This window comes from Ailuropoda melanoleuca, chromosome 5 (genome assembly GCF_002007445.2).
Source record: "Ailuropoda melanoleuca isolate Jingjing chromosome 5, ASM200744v2, whole genome shotgun sequence".
NCBI classification, from domain to species: domain Eukaryota; kingdom Metazoa; phylum Chordata; class Mammalia; order Carnivora; family Ursidae; genus Ailuropoda; species Ailuropoda melanoleuca.
The window spans coordinates 130,056,336-130,080,717 of NC_048222.1; the positions used below are offsets into that span (position 1 = coordinate 130,056,336).

Consider the following 24,382-nt stretch of genomic DNA (forward strand, 5'->3'; position numbering starts at 1 on the left):
CAAACCCTCTCCCCAGATCTAATGATTCACGATCTCTGAGGACAGTGTCCAGGGATGGGCATGTTTGCTACCTCTCCAGGTGATTCTGATGCTCTCTAAAGTTTGAGCATTATTGGTAAAGTATGTGTTTGAGTTGGAGAATCTGGAGGAAGGCTCTAGATATCTTTCCTCTTCATGGTTGGCTTGGTGGAGGGGAGATCTCCGACATCAATGTCAAAAGCCCTCCTCAGTAACAATGACAGCTGAATAACATAAGCGTCGTCACGGAGAAAAGACAGAGATTCTGGGGGGAAAAACTGTATGCTAGAAAAGGAGAAAGTAGAAAAGTTATTCAGTCATAAAAGTAGCACCAAAAATGGAGTTCTGCCTTGTGGGGGCCATTTGAGATCATTGTAACAATTATAGAGGAATTCATAAGATGTGGTAACTCTTAGCTCAACTGTGTGCTTATCATACAACATAGGCTCTTCAAGATGCCTTGAAAATCGAGTGTTCTTCATTTCCTGAGGACTGTTTGGGAAAGTCTGAAATGGAGTACAGGCATGAGGAGATGCGAACAGAAATGGAAGTTCTCAAACAGCAGGTGAGAAGTTGAAAGTGGTGTGATCACGTGGAGAGCGTAGGGCCTGTTGTTCATGCTCCTTTGGACATTTTTGGAAGTCTTTCTGTTCAAGAGGTGTCCAAAGTTTTAAAATTTATTTTCTTTAGAATTATCTAATGTTAAAGCTTGACAAGACAATATAGATGAGCTAGCCCAGCTCACACTTTATAAAAGGGGAGATTGAGTTTCCAATGGGTTGAATGGCTTGTCCAAGATCATACGGTTAAAAGAAGGGCTTCCTAATAAACACTTTGGTGACATTTTATGAGCACTGGTCTAGAGAGTTTCATGTGGACACAATTTATTTTGAAAACACTACCACCCCAAACTCTGGACCTTTTCAGAAAATGGTAGCAGCCAGCCTGTTTATTCTGCAGCTGCTGGCCTCCAGGCCTTGGAACAACGAGGGCAGTTTTAAAGGGAATACTCTGAACTGATCGTCATCACTGAAGAGCCAGCTCTGCTCATCTACAGCCACATGTGGACGGCACCACCTAGCAATGTACTGATGCCCAAGGCCTTCCTCCTCCCCACTCACCCAGCCTCAACCCCACATCCCCAAGTGGACAGAAAGTAAAGGAGTAGCTTCTGCATGTATCAGCACATAGCCCTGCCTAACCGATCTGGGTCTAAATTTAGTTCAGCCAGCTGGAACTGGCTTCGCTGAGGGGCCACCCATGCATATCACATCTCTTTTCCTGTAAGAGGTTAAATAAACTGATGAAGGTAAAGAGCTGGAACAGTTCATGGTGATATCAATAAATACAGGATACATATAGGAATCCTATATCCGAAGCACACATTGTCAGTAATACATTAGCGGTGGGGGAGAGGATGTGATAGAACAAAGGGCTGGGAAGTATGTCCCTGGAACTGATTTGTTGGCTGTTTTGCTCTGAACAAGGCCAACTCCAAGGATTCTTGGTGCAATATGCCAAAGAATTAAGCAATTGTATTATTGTTGCTGTTGTTTATTGTTAGTACTTCCTAGGAAGTAGCCTATCTGTAAATCTAGAAAATTCAGAGCATTTGATAGTAAAGTTGCATTTTCTCTTCTATCAACCCCCTTTTGAATGATCTGCCTCATTACATTTAGGATCAAATACTAGTTTAAAAATAAACCTATGAAGAGAATAAGGGTAGTATTCTGAGTGTTAAAGCTCTGCCAAGTTCTCAACCCCTGAAGTACCATTGCCACTGGCCAGGACTCCTCCAAAAAAAATTACTTCTTATGTTCAGACAGTTGAATCATCTTTGATGCTCTCATATAATGTATCCCACATGCAGGAGAGTCACTCTTACACATGCACAGCGTTTACAGCCACGGTTTAGCTCATATTGGATGCAGACAATGACAGGTATCCTTTTTTTATTATCCCCAAGAGGTCCAGCATCCCTCTCCTTAGTTTTTGCGTGGCTCTTTTGCCAACTTCATGCATACACATTTTAACTGTGCACATTTTTAATTGGACACCCACAATCACTATATCACTGAGTCATGTAATACGCTAAAGGATTTCAATTCACAAAGAAACTGAGCTGGAATCTTGGCCACCTGATTGCGGTGATGACATCGCTATCAGCGTTGCGTTTGATAAAGAGTGTTCAATTCTGATCAGATGAGCTTCTCCCAGTTCAAGTGCCTCTGGTAATTGTTTACAGAGCATTAGTTTGACTCTGTCTGGAACTGAGCCTCAGATCTTAACCAAAACCACGACCAAAACAAAATGTCAGCTTAGCTGGGTGTATTTCCCTTGTAATGCTTCTGGTGAATAAAACCTTAAAAATTAAATGTGTATATCTGCATCTAGATCTGTATAACATGTTTAATTTCATCCTCTCTTGCTATTATATTTTGTTCTATTATTATCGACTTTAATAAGCCTCTAGTTAAAACATGTTTCATTATTGGTGGTGAAGGTGCAGAGTGCATTTGTATTAAGAGACAAAAATCTAGCTACTAGGTTCCCATGGAAGTTGTAATTTAACTCATTGTCTTAAAGGAATTCCTTTGCCTTATTCCCTAAGCTTCATTTATTTTTCATAGTTCCACATACGAGTCTCCAAGCCATCAGTCAACACTATGCCGGTCAAGAACAATAATGATTAGATCTGTTTTTCTTTTGGTTTGATTGCTTTTCTGGAATATGTGGAGTATTTCTTGAGAGGCGTTCTGCTAGAATATTACTACTTTTTAAAAAATGATGTACCCCTAAAATTACTGGGGCCAATTGTGAATACCTTTTAACAATCATACTTTGCTCTTCCACATACGTGAGCCTTTCATTTCTCTTTTGTGTTCAATTTACTATTTATATTTGGAAACTGGCATGCCAATATTTAGTGGCTTCACTTAACAGCTATTGTCAGTAAACTGTTTTTTAGAACTTCAAGCACTATTCCTGCATCAAAGCCTTGTGTTGGGGATGGATGGCTTGCTCCAAAATAGTGATATTTAACACTAGGCAAGAGGGGAGGTGGACGTTCATCACAGTAAGGAAATATGCAGCAGAATGATGGGTGAAGGGAATTTTTTTTTTTTCAAAATATCCATGTTGTTCCTTTACTTCTGAATTCCTGACACATACTAAAGGAAGAAAAAGCTGAGAACTGCCATTCTAAACAAAGCGAGAGAAAAAATTATGGCCAGATCCATTAGGATAGAGTCTCACCATGAAGAAATAGTCATGAAAAGAGGATAGGAATTACTCAGATTGGACAAGCCCAGATAGCACCTTTCTTCTTCTTCTTTTTTTTTTTTTTAAGATTTTATTTATTTATTTGACAGAGAGAGACAGCCAGTGAGAGAGAGAACACAAGCAGGGGGGGTGGGAGAGGAAGAAGCAGGCTCCCAGTGGAGCAGGGAGCCCAATGAGGGGCTCTATTCCGGGACCCTGGGATCACGCCCTGAGCCAAAGGCAGACACTTAACTACTGAGCCACCCAGGCGCCCCCAGATCGCACTTCTTCTGAAATGATTTTAATGGCTTAGGGAAAAGGATGCTAATAGTAACAGCAAGTCAATATTTCCTAGGTGCAAATATATGAAGAGGACTTCAAAAAGGAGCGATCAGACCGAGAAAGACTTAATCAAGAGAAAGAGGAGCTACAGCAAATTAATCAAACTTCTCAATCCCAATTGAACAGGCTGAATTCTCAGGTATAAGTCAAAACAAAATAATCTTTGGCAGCACATGTGTATTTTTTATATTTTTTCATAAAAAAATTCAAGACTTTGGCTTCTGTTAATTGACATTGGTTTTCTTTGAGAGGTAAGCACCTGGGATGAAATCATTCTTAAACAATCTTTTAAAGAGATGAAAATGACTGGAGATTTCTTTTAACTTAAGTCTATTAAGGAGGTACCTAAGAAATTAGATTCCAAAGTCTTTTATAAAATCCAATTCTTTTGATCTTTTTCTAGTAATATTTATATTGGTAGAAAGGGAGTTGAACTATCTAGCAATCAAAATTCAAATCCAAAACACTTCAACAGAGTGAAGTTGTTTCTAAGCCCTTGTCATTTTTTTTTAAGGGCTATAATGCAATGTTCCTGTCTTCCAAAAACACATATTTCTACATGTCATTTATATATATAAAATACAGTGAAACTGAGAATTTTGTTCAGTGGGTTTCCCGATTAAATGTAACCGAATCACTCTCAAGGAAGCCACATAATTTTAGTTTATTGGGATAGAATATATTAAATGTAAGCATATTACAATTAAATGTAATAGGATATATTAGAAGTAGACCCAGGAAGTGGCATAATGGGTAAATATTGATGTTAATGAGGAAAATGTAACTAACACAACTTTGGCTTAAGAAAAGAAAATGAACCACAAAACTTTTGATTGCAAAATCATCCAGTGCTTTTCAGTAAATACAAAATTGTTGCAGGACATGCTGTAACAGCTCTGGAGCCGCCAGATCCTTCATCTCAAAAGAAACATTTAACTAGTTGTCATCCTCTTCTTCCTAAAACTGTGAATTAAACTCAATTTCTTTTCTGACATTTTTTCAAGGATTCACTTGAAATTCCTAATTTTATAAGCAAAACTCATTTGGCAGAACCATTTTCTAAGAAGTTAAAAGGAATAAAATAGTGGTAAAAGTATAATAGAATGCTTTTCTGAAAATAATTCACGCACCTTTATGCAAACAAGGGGTGAGAAAATGTTCTGATTACTCTCCGTGAGAAAATCACTCCCAGTTTGTATGTCTTACATGCAGCGCTCCCTTAATTTCTTCTAAGTTGTCACTGCACTAATTATTTTGTTTCTAGCCATATTTTAATTTGCTCCTTCTACTATATTAAGTTCAGATTGATGATAAATTTGTGTCTAAGATCGGCAATGTCCTTGCCATTGTAGACATCCTAGTGCGTCCAGGAACACATAACAATCTAAATATACTAGAGACTGGAATCCACAAGTTATTTTCATTTCTGTCATCTGTAAACTAATTTTTGATTGATATCAACAAAACAATGCATTGTCTCCACAGAGTGTGGTATAGTTGCATTAATGAACTAAGGGATAATCTTGGTGATACCTTAAAACTACCAAAATTTTTCTTTAAATAATGATAGTCCAAGCATTTATTTTTCATTTTTTTAAAGATTTGCTTATTTGACAGAAAGAGAGAGAGCCCTTGCACACGCACGAGTGGGGGGAGGGGCAGAGGTAAAGGAAGAGGGAGAGAATCACAAGCAGACTACCTGCTGGGCGCTGAGCCTGACACGGGGCTCAATCCCACAGCCCTGAGATCATGACCTGGGCAGAAATCAAGAGGCAGACACTTAACCAATGAAGTCACCCAGGCGCCCCCAAGCATTTATTTTTCGAAAGTCTCGTTCACTCTGGTCAACGAATGATAGAATTCACAAAGGGATGTAGTGGATGGCTTAACAACCTATGATAAATGTATTAATGGCAGATTGAATGCCATGATATAGTAGAATTAGCATGATGTTATTTGAATACTATATTATCTGTGGTCCAAAAAAAGGAATTCTTAGGTCCAATCATTCTGGCCCTAGTTGCTTACATACCAGAGTTTATTCATTCTATCACTAAGGATGTTTTAATCCAATGACTGGTAAAATAGGAGTGTGGTAAAGAGCAAGATACTTAGAGATACTTGGGAGTAGGAGTAGGGGTAAAAGCTTTGCGTCTGTGCTGCTTTGACAATTAAGAATGACATTGAGCAAGTTCTCCAACTTTCCTGTGCTTCCTTTCTTCATCTGTAAAATGATAAAGTTGAACCAGATGGTCTCTAAAATATTTCTTATAATTCTAAAACCTCTGTCTCTAAAAATAAGTTACTAAATCTCTCAGTATACTCACCTGTGAAATATGGATGATGGTTTCCACCTCACAACTTCACAAAGTTGTTCTCAGACTGAAATGAAAAAAAAACTATATAAAAACATCTAGCTCAGATCATGCCTCAGAGGTATTTCACAAATGATTTTAGTCTATTGGAAGGGGGAGCTTTTGAATAGAGTCAGTTGATTATATAATTAACGTGCCACATTTGTTCCTTGTAATTTAATTTTGATGCTTTCTATATGCAAGGCATTTGTGATATACTGTGAGAGACCTAAAAGAATGATCCTTGCTATTAAAGACTCACAGTATAATGAGGGGAACATATATAGTCTATCCTTATCATTTGTTGATTCCATATTTGTGAATTTGCCTTCTCACTGAAATGTATTTGTCAACCCCAAATCAATACTGATGCCACCTAATGCCATTTGTGAACATGTACAGAGCAGAAAAACACTTGAGTCACCTTACATGCTTGTTCCCAGTTGAGGTCCAACAAAGCCTTGCCTCTGTGTGTTGGCTCTCAGACTGTAACAATGTCCTTCTCATGGTTTATTTAGTGCCACATTTTCTCATTTTTGTCCTTTTTGTTGGTTATTGCATTGCTTAAAATGGCCCCCATACGGTGCAGAGGTGGCCCCTCAGGTTCCTCAGCACAGGAAGGCCGTGCTCTGCCTTACGGAAAAAAGACGTGTTAGACAGACTTCGTTCAGGGATTAACACAGTGTTAGAGGCCAAGAGGCCAATGTTACTGGATCAAAAATCTGTATTCAACAAGATGCTTTTAACAGAAACCCACATAAAACAAGATTTTCTATTGATCAGTCAACAAAAATGACCAGAGGCTCGTAGGAACCTAACCTTGTATTTCCCCGAGGAGCGGTGGTTGCGTTCGCCACTTCATGTTCACGGTGACTTTACAGAACGTTAACTCCTGTAGATGATGAAAACTGAGGGTTCACAGTACACATTGGACTATACAAAGTCACATGGAAAATAGATAATGCCAGATGGGAGGACAAAGGAAGGAGAGAGGCGGGACTTGGAACGGTATCATTCAGTGGGGATACATGCCTCACAAGGATGAGGGACGGGGTGTGTAGGGATGACAATAGCACGCCTAATGAGTCAAAGCAGAGACAGCTTTGTGTAGTTGTCAAAGCAGAGACAGCTTTGTGTAGTTGTGTGAGATGTTGAAGGACTCCAGGGTGGGTGACTCTGCTAGATGAGGCTGGGCCTTAAATAGGGAGAAGCCATGAAGTACAGCAGTGTGACTTTGCCCGAGTTACTCGGTGTCTCCTGTCTCAGTGTCCTCATCTGTAAAATAGGGATGAGAACATTCAGTATCACACAGAGGTATTGGGAGGAATCAGTGAGTTATCACATGTAAAGCTGTGGCTCGGTGTCTAGCGTGGATTAAGTGCATGTACAACTTCTAGCATTTACGGTGGCAGCTCTTGAAAATAAAGCTGACCACCCAATTCTATTCAAAAAGCACCGGAAGCTGTTTCTGTATCTATTCCTATGTCTCTCTATTTATATCTATGTCTCAGGATATCGACCGAAAACTGAGAATTGCAATCGTTTCAACAAATTGGAATAACGGTTTGAAATGATTCCACTTTCCAAACTTCACTTTGTTGTTTTAAGATAGAACCAACGCAGGTCTGGAAAGTCCAAAACATGACTGTCTTCAATGGCATGACTGCTGTATCAATGCTTCACCCCTGGGGCTTCTGAGCAGGTCACTGACAGCTGGGTCAAGAGTAACCATAGGACGAACCATGTGGACTCGTTTGAAAACCAAATGCCTTTGTTTTGTCCATAGATAAAAGCGTGTCAGATGGAGAAAGAGAAACTCGAAAAGCAGTTAAAACAGGTATGTTGCTCCTTACGTAAATTCACCAATCTTCTTGTCATGGTTGAAACGGCAACTTTAAGTTCTGCCCCCACATTCATTCCCAAGCACAGCAGTTCCCTGTGATTCCAATCAAAGGTGTATTCAAGCCCTGCTACAGATGTTCCGTAACAACCCATGCTGTGCATTATGGACTAAAATGCCAAAGGGTAGATAATGCTTAGGTATCACCAAGGCCTCTCAGCCCTGATGCATGTAAAGAACATATGCTTTCCAGAACATGTTACCAGTAGCCCATGCCTTAGTGTGTGCTCATGCAAATGGAGATTTCTTCATAGACCCACGAATGCCTGGGAAGTGTATTTCCTTGGTATTTCTTGCAGTTGCTTACACAGTGTACCGTGGAAAAGTACATCAAAGATTTGTGCCTCTTGAGAAAATACACTATCTTCTTGGGCACTGAAGTGTTTTGTCCCATTGGTTCTCTAGTAGCCTTCAGGAATGAATATTATTTCTCTTAATTCTTGACTTCCTCCCTGGACTTCAGTGATGCTGTAGGAGTCTCTGACTACAATTTAAGAACACGTGATTTCTGGCTTAATGGCTGGTTCTTCTTAAGTGAGGGCCCTCTGTGAAGATAACTCAGAAACAGAAAGTGAACTCTCCACCTTTTAAGTGTTTCTGATGTCTTCAACATGAATATACTTAGACTCTCACCTTAAGTGAAGTCTGCCCCGTGAGCCTTATCTCCGTCAGTCCAGAGCCTATGTCCATGTGCCCACTACACTGAGTCAGGATTATGAGAGTTCGACTGCACCTTAAGACTTCAGCCAAACCTGGGGTCGTATCAAGTAAGTGTCAGTGTGAATCCCCAGTCTCACCCACTTCCAGTGAACTGACAACCTTATCCTCCTCAGATGCTGTTCCCAATGTGTAACTGCGGCTTGAGTTCCCACGTGCGGGATCCACGCACACCAGCGGGCTCTGGGGCCGCACGGGATCGACAGAAGCCCCCAGTACGTAAGAGCTCCCATCGCAACACAGAAGCGCTTCTATCACCTAATANGTTTTTTTTTTTTTTTTTTTTTTTTGGTAGAAATGCTGTCTGTCTCTGTGATTTGGGCACATACTGTTGTCCCCAGAAAGAGCCTCTTTTTTATCTCAGCCTCTATTTCAGAGAGTTACAGTGGTCAGTGTACACTGTGATGATCTTTTGGGGACACGGCATCCACAGGACACACATGGATATGAATAAATTCACGGAACAGTATCAAACTGAGCTGTGATTCCTGAACATTTTTTATGGGCCATTTGAAATGACATACCTGACCCTGCCCAAAGGGCATTTTTGTGCGTAAAGAAAAGCAAAGTGAATATAGCAAGTCTGAAAGATGCTTTTTCCAGTTGTAAACTTATATTGAACTACTATGGATATGGCTGTATCTGTGAAATATAGTCTTTGACATTTTCCAATTAAAAGGATATTCTTAAAGGATCCAAGAAAAAGTGACCCACTTAAGTTGCCCTCTGAGGCTGTGTCTAGCCAGGCAAAATGCAACGAACAGTGGAGCAATTATTTGTGAGTGGAATTGATTTGGACAGCCAACCTGAATAAGCCAGAACCAAAGCACCCTTGCTTCCCTTCTCCATAGCGCTGGTTCTCCCACCCTCCCCCACCATCTGGATGCTGGGCTCTACTTTGTGTCTTGGCTACATAGACAGCATCTTTATGCAGGAAAAAAATATATGCCTTTTTCTGCATTTCGGAAATGCTCAGACAACCCCTCTCCCCCTTAATTTTTATTAACTCTGTTTTTAATTGTGCGAAGAATCTTGAGATTTTAACAGGGATCTTCCTAGCAGAGCATGATTCCCTTGGTTGCCATACTTTTGTATTTGAGTGTGACTCAAAGCTCTTTTCCCAAGGGAGAAGGTAATGACTCTTTGGGTGGCAGAGGGATGTCAGAATTTAATGAGCATCCCTTCTTTGACCCTGGTGTGACACAGCACACTGCTGAGAATTGGGTTCTTTTTGTGTTGTTGCCTGTTGTCACTTCTGTCTGCTCACCCGCCCCATTTCCTTTTTTCTTTACCTGTTTGCTTACTTTTCAGTCTTTGCCAGAAACATTTCTGGGAATCCCCAAACACAGCTATCATTCCTTAAATTTCTGTCTTTCAGAATGTAGAAGTAAATTAATATTGTGGGAAACATAAAGAGATAGAAGTTTACTTTGGTGTTAGCTCCTACAGGTTGGGGAATTGGAGAAATATTCTTGTGAAAGGTTAACGATAAAACCAATGAATCATGCAAGTTTATCTAGAAGTAAAAATGACTATTTTCTTCAAAAACTCATTTATGGAAAGAAGGGAGAAATGCACCTACTATAAAGCTCATCAAACTTTCCCAATCAATGATAAGAGGTAAGGTGGTCCAGACCATGTAAAATTATCACTAAATTAAGTCCTATATTTGGAAAAAGATTCCAAGCCATGTATAATGTCCTACATTTTCAAGCAGTATTCAGTTAAACAGAATCTTGCTATAACAGTTGAATTTCACTCCCAGAGTTCATTTTAAAAGAATATTTCATGTTTTATGCTTATTTCTAAGCCTGAATTAAAGCACAAGCAGTAGTGTTTGTAAAATTACAGTATATTTGCCTTCTTTTGGCAACTCTCCTGGAATCTAAAACTGAGGCTCACGTCGCTTATCCTACGTGTTATTTGAGACATCTAAAAATAAACGAGGAGATAAAAAACAGAGGTGATCTCATTTCCTCTTTTAGCTTTTTCATGGACCAAAAGGAGCCAAGAGCCTAGGTGTCTGAGTGGGGGTAAAGTGGGGTCAGACTGTACTGAATGCAGCGTCTCTCAGTGTCTTGTCAGATAATTGAACTGTAAGGCTCTTTCAGTGGTCTGGCAGCCCTGTAAATGCTCCCTGCTGGCTCATTGGTAGAGACGTTTTCCCGGAGTTATTTTCAGGAGGTAATTGATTAATAGAACAAAAGATGTGTATTCTCTGTGTCTGGGGTGGAGATAATAGGAGGCAGGGGTGAGCACTGGGAGCAGGAAGACAGACCATCCTCATGGGCAGGTGAAGCTAGGTTGCTCTGTTCCAAGTAGATAACTACAGAGGTACTCGTCCTGGAACTGTATCTTGAACTTCGGGTCTATAGTTTATGATTTATTCAAAGCAGTTTGTTTGACATGTTCCCCGATGTTCAGTATCTAGGTGTTTTTAACTGCTGAAGCCTAGAAGAAAATCCCACAAGAAAAATCCAAGTCTGCCCTCACCTCTCACTGTCTCTCTAGTCTTAACTCTGAATAATCTAGAGAGTAGTTTCCATGGAAGAACAGTACGAAGGGAAAAATCCGCCTTGCTTCACTGTTCTGAGCCTCTATAAGCCACGTCCGTGCCGAATGGCTTAGATTTCTTCCTCGTACCCGAAAACATTAAACTTGTCATTGTTTTCTTGGTCTTTCTGTTGCCTCCTGTGTGAGGGCTTTAAACATAGTATTTATTGATGGTAAACTGCTTTGTTTTATTTATGGGCTGTAGTAAATTCTACAGAAGTGTTTATACTTCTGCAGATATCCAAAACACATCTGCTTTAAAAAAAAATGCCACAACCCCAAAGTAGGAGAAACTCTGGCCAACACAGAGTGGATTTGGTTGGGGCGGGCCGGGGGGAGGCGTTGGGACACGGGGATCGTGATGAAGGAGGTAAGAGAGATGAGCGAGATTGGCAACAGGTTTGGAATGAAAGGACTTTTGTGCTGCCTGCGTAATAAAAGCCACATAGTGTAATTATATTTTTAATACGCCACTATGTTTTGTTTGAAGTCCATATTGCTCTAATAACGTCGCATTGCTCCACGCAGCCAGACTCTCAGTGGTGTGCTCCTGACCAGTTTCCGCCAGATGTGCAGCACAAGGCGAAGAATGGTAAGGCCACAGCTGTATGGAGCATTCTTTCATGTTTACATTTTAATGGGGTCTTTGGGGATGTTTACTCAACATACATTCGTTCGTACTTGGGGAGGGCCTTCTATAAAGTTGTGCTGCATACACAACGCTAATTTGATGCACCTGGGGTCAACTTGCACTCCTTAAGAAACAGAGAATGCTCGAATGCAGAAATGCGGGAATCTCAGTTCTGGCTTCTCTGCTTCCATTCCAGGCTCAGAGTCAGTATTCCATCTGGGGCTAGAAATGAAAGCTTCAAGTGCAGCTATACAGTAACAACAACAACAAAGCTCTGGGATTCCACTACAAAGGGCAGAGGCTAATGCGCTCTTCCAGGTTGAGTTTGCTAGACAGATGTTTTAAATGTCACTGGCAGACAGACAGAGGAAACCAAAGACTCAGAACTGTGTTCCCTAATGACTAAATGTCAGACTCCAAGTTTAGGCCAAGGTAGCCCACAACACCCACCTCTAAGTATGCTGGAAAAAAACACTAAAAAGTCACCTATCAAGTACTCACAACTGAGTACTCTTTTATCGTATTTTTCTTTGGTTGACCATTCTCCTCTTCTTTCCAGCATCTGCCACACTTTCTACTGCTTGTTTCTGTGGTCTCATGAGGCCGCTCGGTAATGGGCCGTATAAACTGGCCTATAACCATAACCCCACCTCTGTTCTCATCACATATAATCAAAAGTCAACCATGCCTGCTACATGTTTAAAAATCTCATAGAACACACACCTGTGACTCTACGTTGTTAATTTCCAGAGATTTTAATCTATCTAGAAAAGCTGAAGATGAGCCATATTCCAATTTCAGGCCATACTTGAAACTTGATCTCATATAGTTCAAACCTGAGACCATAGAATTCTAGTTGTTACTACAAGGAGCCCATTATGGAGTGGAAATAGAAAGCCAGGGGTAACACATGCAGTTTTGCAGGTCGTGTACTTCACAAGTCCAAGTTCTTCATGGTAGTCTGTGTAAATGGAGCCTCCTAGAGTTGCACAATACACAACCTGGACAGCTGTATGCAGAAGCACTAGGAGTGGCTAGGGCCATAGCTTACAGTAGCATTATAGATAGAAAGATAAAAAGTCAGAACTTTATAAAAGAGTGTCTAGGAATTTATCAGAAAACTGTAGGACTCTTTTTTTCTTTTCTTTGCACTAAGAATATAACCATTGGTTTTAATGAAGTTCTTGGGTCCCAGCCATAATAGAGAGCTTTTATTAGAAAGGCATACTATTAACCAGAATGATTGTTGCATAATGTCTGTGTTTTTGAAATCCATTGTTGTATAATAGCTGAGCTGCCACCCAATTATAATTTTCCACTTCGTATTATATTGGTCTGGAATGAATATTAAAGGTATTCTCTCCCTGAATTGGACTTTAACCACTAGAAAATACAATTGAGCAGTAGAGAATTCAGTAATATCATAAAGCTCTTTATGTATCACTAAGAGGTTCTTCTTGGACCAGCGTAATAGAAGCTAATAATTATATAAAGTAGAAGCGAAATGTGATGACCTCCCGAAATTAAATTAAATATGCAAAAATAGTATATTATAGTCAGTATATAAGACTTACAGATTTTTGTCTGCTTGGGAAGAAACATAATGAAGTTTGTGGTGTGTAAATATGCTGTGTAACACTCTACAGATGTAAAATTACAGTGAAAAATAAACCTCTATTATGTAGTGACCTGAGTATTTTTAAGACATTGTTCTAATCTTCACAACAATGCTATAAAATAGGTTTTATTATATTATACCATTTTACAGATGGGGAAACTGAGGCTTGGAGAATTTAAGTAGCATGCCTACATCACAGAGTCTGTAAAATTTAGCCCTGGGATTAGATTCCGGATGGTTAGGACATCAAAACCTATGCTTTGAATCACATCTTACAGTGCCCTCAAAAACCTACTTCTCTCACTATATTAGAATTTTGTACAATGACAGATATAAAATGAGAATGGGGGATTTGACTTGGATAATTATATGACTTAAATCTAACCCTCAATAATCTTTTCTTCCTATGAAGCCATAGCATATGTTATTTGTGCTACTCATTTGGTATTTTGAATATCACAGGTAAAAGCCAAAGGACTATGTAAGATTAAGTATGTAATAAATATGTTATGAACAAATTCATGCTTGGTCAGCCCTAGTAGAAACTGATGAGATATGTTGCCATTTGAACCCTTTCTTTCTCCATACCAACCCAGCTCTACAGCTCACTGTGGCTTTTCTGCAGTAGAGAAGAGGGCTGATCACGGCTAGGGGACCACTGTAGAAAGAAATTCCTTGCTCAGAAATCTACTTGTTTTTGATTTCCTCCTCTTCTAGCTTCCAAAGCTGATGGTATCTCAAGGTTCAAGCCAGTTCATAAAAATTGGCAAAAGCTCTGAGATAACCCTCATCAAAAAATCTGCCATGTGCCATTATTTAATTTCAGTGGTGATTCTTACTATTTTTTATGTCATTTAATTGGAAATGTCCTTTTGATTTGTAGGTCCAATGCAATTGCTCAGAATTCTTAAAAGTAACTGTGGTGTTGTTAAATAGGAGTTTAGAAATCTTTCTGTTATACAGACATTTTTGTTATGATACTATTCATTGTCTTATTATTTGGCTAATATGTTTCTTTCACTATTCAGGAATATACTGCTAGTCAGCATACCCTGTGTTTTGGGCTATAAATACCCAAACTCAAACAATAGAAGAAAAAAATGAGTGGAAAATTAAGCTCTGTTTCTGGTAAATTATAAACAGAAAGTTTTTTTAAAACTCTCATAAATTTAATTCATATAATAAGTCCTGAAGTATTTTACTTGTATGTCAATGAAAATGACCCTTTTAGAAATATGGATATTTAAATGAATATTTAATAAATTAATTTGTATGTGTACTTTATACATTGTCCAAGATCTCAGTTTTTATTAATTTCCTATGACTTCTGACAAATTGTACTTTTCTGAACCCAATATGTATAGCACATTATAGTTTGATCCTAATATCTATCCTTGTAATTCCTCTTACGGTAATCTAACCTGAAATAGTGGCTCTGACATCTATACATGAAGTGTTTGCAGAGCAGTAGCCCTGTGATTTTTAAAACGTACACTGAGTAATGAGTGATTAAATTGCTATGACACCACTAGGTCCTCCTTTAATTCCCCAGAGCCTGAGGCAAGAATACGTGGAGAGCTATGTACTTCAGGCTCAATATTTAAATGTCACGAATCAGGCATAGAAGCTATTGTAGTCTATCCTTGTATTGATAAATATAGCTGGAAGGGCAGAGTGAAATTTAAAGTGCTCACATTCCAAACAGTTCTGTTCCAGGACAAAGTGGCACAGGAAGACCTGAGCTGTGGCCCATCCCCTTCTCTTCCCACCTTTCCACTGGGAGGGATCTTGAGTGTGAATCTGAGTACAGCCCAGCCCAGTTGGCACATCCCAACGTCATCCATATGCCCCTCATTACACTACAAAGAGCACCCGTTGGCTTCAGGCCTGGGGGAGGACCTAGGACCACATGAGGCCTAGAAGCAGAAACAGGGTCACTTGGACGGGAATTTTGAGGTCTGCATGTGGGTACCAAGAGCTTGTTCTAGAAGGAGGCAGACTCACACTGGGGAGTGGCTGGAGGAGGGCCAGAGCAGAGTCCTCTAAAAGTGGGAACCTTATGAAGGGCTTCCTGGCCAAATGCTAAAGTCAATAGGTACTGAATTGAACGGTCTTTGGGTCAACTAATTTCCAGATTTGCCCTCAGTTACAGTCTCTGGTTAGTTTAGAATGCTTTACGGACACCTTGGAGATTAACTCTTCTTCCAAAAACTAAAGACTTAAATAAAGGTTTTCAAGACGCTTAAGACTTACTTGGCTTTCTCTATGCACAGCACTAAATAATAGCATTTTTATATATCGAAGTTCACAGATGTTAAGGGGTTACGGTTTCTGTTTAGAAACATGTGATTTTATGAAGAACATTTTAATCTCTTTTCATCTGTTATCAGAATGGGACGCAAAATGACTTCAATGTTTCTAGAACAATTATGGCATAGTAGAGCTAGTATAACCTTGAAAACATGTTGTTTTGTTTCTTCCTTTGTGAAATGTCAAAAGGCTATGTTTTCTAACTACATTGCATGCCAGTCTCTTCTGTACCTTCCAAATTTTTCATATGGTGCAGAGCTGAACTTTGTCTAATGAGCTAGAGCTCAATTCTTACGTGTTTGGAAAGACCTGAAATGTAGGCATGTGACATTGTGTTGTGAGCAAACATAATTATTTCTTTACAGTATAGAAGATCAAAGCTCAACTATTATAACTGGCCTTTACTAATGTCTAGTAATAACTATTTAACCGAATACTGACTGAATTTATTTCCTAGGGTTACCATAACAAAGCACCAAAAACTAGACGGCTTAAAACAGCAGAAATGTACCCTCTCACACTCTGGAGGCCAGAAATCTGAAATCCAGGTGTTGGCAGGGTCCTGCTCCCTCCAGAGCCTCTAAGGAAGGCTCCTTCCTTGCCTCTTCCTACTTCTAGTAGCCCCAGGAGTTGCTTGGCCTGTGGCAGCATAACTCCAATCTCTGCCTTGCTCTTCACATGGCCGTCTTCTCTCTTGTCTGTGTCCAAATTTTCATCTTCTTATAAGGACTCCAGTCATATTGGATGAGACTAATCCAGCATAATCTCATATTAACCTGATTATGTATGCAAAGTCCAATTTCCAAATAAGGTCAAATCCACAGGTACGAGGGGTTAAGACATGCACCTATCTTTTTTTGTGGGGGACACAATTCAACCCTTAACACTAACCATGTGTCAGAAACTATTCTAGGCACTGTATATATTTATATATTATCTCATCAAAACCTTATAGCAACTCTATGGAATGAGTACTACTATTATTCCTGTTTTAAAATTGTGGAAACCGAGGAACAGGAGATAATATGATTTGTCCAAGTAAACATAGCTGGTTATTTTTGGCTAGGATATAGATAAGCCAGGCAGTCTACTTCCAAAGCCCACACTGTAACCACCAAGCAACGTGGACAACCGCATGCTACACATTAAGATATAATAGTGTCATCTTTTGGATGTATTTTATTTACATAAATTCTAATGGCCCTATCCTGAAAGCCAGAATCTTTATTTCTCAGTTTGTGTCTTTTTATAACTGTCTTTATAACTGAATATTATAGATCATTTTACATTGGTAAAATGGCTGGATTAGTTGGATTTTTTTCGGTACCTGGTAGTATGAAGAGATATAGGAGTCAGTGTAAATAGTGAAAGCTACTTAAGAGATGTAAGAAACAGAAGAAACTTAGAGACTATACTTGTGTGATTTTCAGTACAGATGGATAAAATATTAAGGGTATTTTTCTTTTATAAAATACATTACTTAATTATCTTACCAGCAGTTAATAAAAATATTAATAAAAATTTAGAAACAGATAGTTTTATGTCTATTTCTGGATTTTTAGAGAAGAACTGCAGGAAAAATGCATCCTCATTTATAAGGCTAGAAAGATCAGCTTATTGGTAAACTAAGTGATTTTGCTAAGGGAATATTAAATAAAGTGTAAATGTATATTTATATGTACAGAAACATAAGAAAATACAGGTGGTAAATATATTCCTGTGCAGACATCGATTTATAAGCAAAGACTAAACGTTCTGATTAACATTTGATATAAATAGGTGTAGGTAGGTAGGCAGATAGGTGGAACCTAGATAAGAGAAATACAGCAAGGCTAGACTAGCCACAATTCCACTGTGGGAATAAAATTGCAATATTTCTCTTAAATGGAAGATAGAAATCTGTAGGGAAATGAGGTTTCTATTATGTATTGCATCCCAGCTGGGAAGAGTGTTTACTTACCTACGTTTCCTTACTGTTGATGTGTAAGTTTGCACGTTCTGAGGTGAGTGGGCCTGTAGAGAGCAGACTTCCGGTTTAACCTCTTCTGCGGCACTGTGCCCCTCCCCCCATAGGGGACTTTAGATTCAGCCGACCCTTGATGTAGAGTCAGACATGGCCTCTGCCACCAAGATCTCTGGGTCCTATTCAGATCACTTCAGCGTCATGGTACTTAACCTGTGCTCTTGTGAGCACAAAAGGAGAGAGTGTAACTCATACATTTAACAAATACTAAGGCACACAGTTAGTGAGTGGAGTTCTTTACCAACCAATAAGGCGCTGTGAGAACCTATGATTCCCTGGTGGCGTTTCTCTTGCCCTGCCATTCAAACTGTGGAGCCAAGTCTGATGACAGAAGTCTCTTTCCGCATTCACCGCATGGGGACACTCTGTCTTCCCTGCAAGGAGCTGAAGACCTGTTTTTTGCTTTTGTTCACGTTTCCATTCTGCCACGGATTCTCTCGTCGGTCACAATCGCTCCTCATCTGAAACATGGGGATAATGATCCTCGCCTCTATACCTGTTTCACAAGAGGGCTATAAAAACTCCAGAGGAATTAATTTTTCTTAATGTTTTAAGATATCCAGGGGTAGGTTTCATAAATGGATTAAATCTAAACTGTAGACCAGTCAGACTAGTGGATTATGCTTCTGGGTCCAAATTTATGTTCTCACCATATTAGATATCTTTTTGGTGTAATGGTCACCATTCTTAGAAGAGTATTTTTTTTAAGTCTGGAAAGGAAACGGTTAGTTAGTCAGTCAGTTAGTTAGTTAGTATAAATGTTTGTTTATTTGAACTACCAAATACAGGGTAGCAAGTATAAAACATTTAATATATTCTCAATTGTTACTGTGAAAAGGAAAATACCTTATTTCTTGAAATTTGTATGTAGTTTTTCTGTCACCATGAGTAGATCTCTTCAATTTTATCTTCCCTATAGTGCTCATTTGTGGCATTCTATCCTAATCCTACTGATATATACCACTTTTTTCAAATTGGTCTTCATGGTACATTAACACATCTTAAGTGCTGTGATCTTTTCTATAGCTTTGACAGTAATGTACCCTTCACCATACTTAGAGTAGTTTATGTGGTAGTTATCCTCCTGTGGGCTAAGTACTAAACCTAATAGTAACATATATGACTTACTTTCCTAAGCAAATGCCTGAGCCACCAAAATGCCAGCAAAGATGAGAAATAGTACAGAATATTCCTCTTCAGGCATGAGTAGAACTAGGCCACAGCTGATTTCACAAAGTGGTAAGCATATGTCAATGCTTAAAATAATAACCCTCCATTTCCCGCCTCTTGATTTTTCGCTATAAACTTGTGGGAGCTCATGAATAAAATATTTCTCTCTCTCTCTCTCTTTTTTTTTTTGCCAGCCTCAAAGTTTATGTTAGCCCTGAGCCAGAAGAAGAGAAATGAATTTTTAATTTTTAATCTGAAACATTTTCCTGCTGTTTTTCATAGGTTTCTCCTCAGAAAAGAAGGTCAGTCAGTAGAAGCACACACAAGTGGAGGAACATACGGGCCAAAGAGAGAGCTTGGCTGAGGGCCCTCATTCTCCTTTTTACTGGTGGTGACTTGTGTCTGCACAACTGCACATCATCTACTCCATGATTTGTGCGCGGTAGTGTTTCCTCTTGGCATGGAGAGAGGAAAAGACTTGGGACCAAGATCCTGATCAAGTCTGAGAAGCCAGCATGACACAACCAAACACAACGTCCAGTTTCCTCGAAATGAGATTTGGCAGATGGATTATGCGCCATCTTTGAAATACTCTTCAGCATATTGCTGTTGGATTTACAGAGACAGACTTCATGATTTCAGCAACTCCACTTTTGGTACCATGATGTTCTAATTGATTGAAATATATGTTCCCTGGGGGAAAAGTTTCTGCAGGTGTAAATTGGTAACATTGCTCTCATTATTTTTGTAGGGGCTTGGTTCTTTAGCCACCTTTACTAGATACTGTGTTCCTCATTGTTGGCCTTGGCGAGCCTACGAATAGCACTGAAGACATGTATAGACTTCTTAAACTAAATGAATGGTTCAATCTGAATAAAACGGTAACCTGGAAACTATGCTTTGAACAGATCCGTCCTTTAAGGTGGAGAGAAATTGTGAGCCTCCTTCATTTTTCGGTGGGATAGATTAAGAAAGATAAAACCCTACTGTGCTGGTGACGGCTTCGATGTGTTCCTATGTACTTAGAGTAGTAGTTCGGAGACACACAGATTTGGGGTGAAATCTGTTTTTTCTTCCCATGGATTTGAATAATTTTTGATGAACAACACGTCTGACTTCTCAAACCTATGAAAGTGAAAAATGAATGTGTCCGAATTCTATTGCAATTAAATTATACAGTGGCATGACAGATGTCTAAAGACTAAGCAGATTTAAAAGTATTATGTTCATCCATTTAATAAGGCTTCTGCTAGGACCAACCGGAGGTCTTCTTTGTAAGGAGTTGTACGGCAGGAGTGTGAGATCCGCGGGTGTCTGTAATCCTCGAAGCACCTAAGGAAAACCAGGAGCGTCTGCTGAACCCACAGTCAAAGAAAACAATCTGGTATACTGCTGAAACTATCCGGCCCCAGCTTCCAGAAGTTATACTGCCTAATTCCAGCTCAGACTCTTCTCTTTTTTTCAACTTCTGAATATACTTGCAGCTTTGTGTAGCGGGAAGGTGAGCCAGCCTCAGAAAGTTAAATACTTTCAGCCTCGGTCTGGCTTCTCAAAAGATAATTCCTGAGAAAGAATTATCCTTCTCTTACATTAATTCTCTGAAGCTTTGTTTTTGCCGCTATTTATTAAAGAGACACATCATTTTTGAGCAATACTTCAGCATGAGTGAATCACAGAAACAATGGGGTTTACAAGTCAGTTTCATCGAAGCTTTTTTTTTAAGTTTTTATTTCCTCAGATGCATGGAAAAGTCATTGCAATAACAACTTTTAGTGGTGGGTTAAGTTTTCCAACTGAGATGTTCCTATTGGAATAAAAACTGAGCATACGTATGAGACGTACCCTTTGATAGACTCATTCTAGGTCAATCCAACAGCAATAAAACATCATTTAGCCATCCTATTACTATTACTGAAGTCATCCTATTATTAATTAGCAAGTTGGCAAACATTGGCGAGATTATGCAAATGCTAATGTAATGGGAAAAACTCCAATTTAAGTGAGACATAATTTAATTTGAATTCCCAGTGGGTGACTGCAAATGTGGGAAGAGGACCCTTTGTTCAGAGTGCTACAAAAGACAGAATTTCTGTAAGAAGACAGATTTCTACAGCCCTGGCCCAAGAGCCAGCCAGTCCCTCCAGTGTCCCTCTTTCCAAGTCATTTGTTTGGGGACTTCTGTCTCAGCCCACGATAAGGGTCATCCTCAGCTGTGGCACTTGCTTCATTATCACACACAATTTGTGGAAATCATGTGAGGAGTAGCTGTGCCCCTTTGAAAGGAGAGGAAGTCATACCACACAGTCTCTTTTATCCAGGAAGTGGAAGACGAGGGCACATTTTAAGTTTTTGATGGTCATGGAGAACCTGATCTTGAAGGTATCACATGAAGAAAAAGGTGTATTCACCTTGTCTTGGTTGTGACGTGAAGTCAAAAAGAAAACCTTCCTTCGGGTCTGGTTAGGTCAGGGAGTTAGGCCAGCCTCCTCTGCTACTAGCGTAGATTTCTTTTGTACCCCATTTTTCTGATGCAAAGGTTATTTCAGACTAAATTGCTAATATGAAGCATGAACAGACTTGCATGTGATTTTCTTCAGTTTATGTCCTGAGCTCTGTCACTTACTGTTCAAGTGCGTGTCGCGGTAGGAGTACGGCTCCGAACGGTCACTTTCACGTATCCGTACTTTCAGTGTAGCTCAGGCACGAGTGAGATCAAATCTAAGAGACATGTGACCTCCCAACTCAGTGATCCAGTGTAACGTTTTTTTATTTTAAAGTTTTGAAAAATATGGAGCGCTTCACCAATTTTGTGTGTCATCTTTGCTCAGAGGCCATGCTAATCTTTTTGTATCGTTCTGATTTTAGTATATGTGCTGCCTATGTGAGCACAACAATTACTAGACGAATACCCACTTAGTTTCAAAAATGTCTAGGCAGCACCAACCATCACACACTGCCTCCGTCTCTATGCGCTATTTTTGGTTGAATCCATATTTGGGGGGGAGGGCAGAGCCGTTTAGCAACTTTTATTCTCCCCCAATATGGGGGTCCCTTTGGCCTCTCTTAATTTTTGCCGTTTTTCTTTCCATCTTCCCCGGGACCCCAACAATATTAGCTCCGAAGGAGATCGAGAATCAGCTGCATTGCTGTTGCAGCGACATTACGATCCTTCCTTCCCTGCCTCAAAATTGAGCTCAAAAGAAAAGAAAGTATTTGTTATAATCCCTACTTTTAATAATTTCAGAAATAATTTCTCTTGCTTCATTTCCTTCTTACATACCGACTTCTTCACTCCCATCAGTCTTCCGGTCCAAGGAAGAAAGATGTTCTGGGGGAACAATTTTACGCCCAGGATTTGTGATTTTATAGAGAAGGAAACTTCTACCAGCACACACTATTCACACACCCACATACTCACTCTACAATCACACCACACACACCACACACACACACACACGCATATATGCCACACACACGCACATACACAAACCACATACAGACACACCACACAGACATACCCCACACGTGCACCTGTATCACACGCTCCACGTACACACACACCCACATCACACACCCTGCCTCTACCTCCTTACCTACAGTTCTCCATGTTCTCCATTTGTGACTGGGTAGATTTATTCAAATGGGAAATGTTACATGAAAGGGTAATTGTTTTTTCATTTTGCCTCACATCCCTGTGGGTATAATACATGGCCAAGAACACTGACAAACTCCATCCTAAGCCTCCTACAAGAAGCAACAATGTTGAGACCTAGAACCAAATAATTTGCCAGTAATGGCTGAGTAATATGAGACTTTTAATGTTTATGGGGATCTGTGAATTTCACTAATTTGCATATTGCACAAATTATTTCAAGTTTAAATATGAATTTAAGTTATAAAATCGTTTTTCTCTGCTTTCCTCTGATTTTATTGCATTCTAATATCAGAAGGACAAGCACAATTTATGAGGCTCAGCAAATACTGTTTGGTAAACTAAACCTAACCCTTAGGGCTTCCTGGATGTGCTTAACTTATTAGTGAGAATTAATTTGCTGAGAGAATCCATCTTATTAACTGATTTTCCTGAGTCTGCCCTTGACCGGCAGGAGTGTGCTTAGATGGACTAGCAATTTCATTTGCACATCTGTGGGGGAACCTCATGGCTCCCCTCTCTCCTAATTGCAGCCAAAGTGTTTGATGACCCACATCAGTCAACCAAAGACACACACACACACACACACACACACACACACACACACCCTCTGGCAAGAATAAGAATGAGACCCCCTCAGGGTACAGTCAATTAAGCTTCTGACCCTTGGTTTCAGCTGGGGTCATGGCCTCAGGGTCGTTAAGATCAAATGGGGCTCGGTGACACTGAGCATGGAGTCTGCTTGGGCTTCTCTCTCCCTCTGCCTCTGCCTTCCCTCCTGGCCCCCAGCCTGCCTAAAATAAGTCAATCAATCTTCTTTAAGGAAATGGGCCCCCCCACCCCACTCAGAGACATCTGTGCAGGCAGATCTGGTTATGCTGAAGGAGAAGAAAATGAGTTTGAGAGACTTGTTTGTTTCTTGGTTTCCAAACGTTCATTCCATTTTTTTTTTTTTTTTCGGATTAGCACCTGGGTATCCTTTACAAGTTATCCTTTCCTCATTGGACCCAGTTTGATCTAAAGTGCCCAGGCGTCTCTTAGGCAAGAGGCAACCATGTGATCCAAACCAGGCTAACTGGACACTCTGTTGCTGAAATTTGAACTTCAAGCCAGCATAGACCTGGGGAGGCCATGGTCCTTCCGAGGCGCTTATATTTGATCATGTTCTGCAGCTTCCATGTATTTGCTGTGAGCAACCCAGTGTCTCGCCAATCAATTCTTCAAGTCAGAGTTTCTCAAGTTTGAAACAAAAGAACCTTAATTAATTACAAGTGTGAGAGTTAAAGCTCAGAGACGGTCAAGGATATTGTGAGTAATATATATATGTTACACACTCACATTTTTAATGATATATTTTAAAGTGGAAAATAAGTCTTATAATAATATAATCAGATAAGTTAATTCAAATGTTATGCTTGCCAGCCTTACAAAATATTACCTTGCATCGTTGTGCAGTATATTTTAATATCTTTAAAGTGGAAAATGCCATAATAAAAAATAAAATACAATTCTTCATTTGAATTTTCTTCTGTATCCAAAAAGCCCCTTAGGAAAATATTTTAATGAGGCAAACTTGGGATAAGTTCCAATGAAATAAAACCACCAAAGCCCATGTCTAACTTCCTTATTTCTTTTTCTGAAGTGCTAACTTGCATATAACTGATAATTTACATTTTCATAGGTTGTTAATAAATAAATTATAGGAAATAGAATTCCTTTGTGTAAGTACTATACCAAATGAATTCTGCTTTAACATCTCAGTGGTATGATGGGCTTTTTTTCCCCCAGCATGGTTAGACTCTAACATTATAAACTTCTGATTATTCTGTCGCA

At 39.5% G+C, this 24,382-nt stretch overlaps 1 protein-coding gene and 1 non-coding gene across 2 annotated transcripts in view; one reads left to right on the forward strand and one right to left on the reverse strand.

The window, feature by feature from the left end:
* The window catches only part of TNIP3 (TNFAIP3 interacting protein 3), a 96,295-nt gene extending 76,214 nt beyond the window's left edge, over positions 1–20,081 (forward strand). Inside the window, exons 9-14 of the mRNA XM_034661674.1 lie at positions 464–583; positions 3,635–3,760; positions 7,762–7,812; positions 8,709–8,807; positions 11,674–11,737; positions 19,180–20,081. Of these exons, the coding sequence (XP_034517565.1) occupies positions 464–583; positions 3,635–3,760; positions 7,762–7,812; positions 8,709–8,807; positions 11,674–11,737; positions 19,180–19,211 (492 nt within the window). The 3' untranslated portion in view covers positions 19,212–20,081. The remainder of the gene's footprint in view (positions 1–463; positions 584–3,634; positions 3,761–7,761; positions 7,813–8,708; positions 8,808–11,673; positions 11,738–19,179) is intronic.
* A 1,598-nt stretch (positions 20,082–21,679) lies between these two features.
* On the reverse strand, positions 21,680–21,786 carry LOC117802555. Its single transcript, XR_004625923.1, has one exon. It is a non-coding gene; the product is annotated as a U6 spliceosomal RNA (small nuclear RNA).
* Between the last annotated feature and the right edge of the window lie 2,596 nt (positions 21,787–24,382).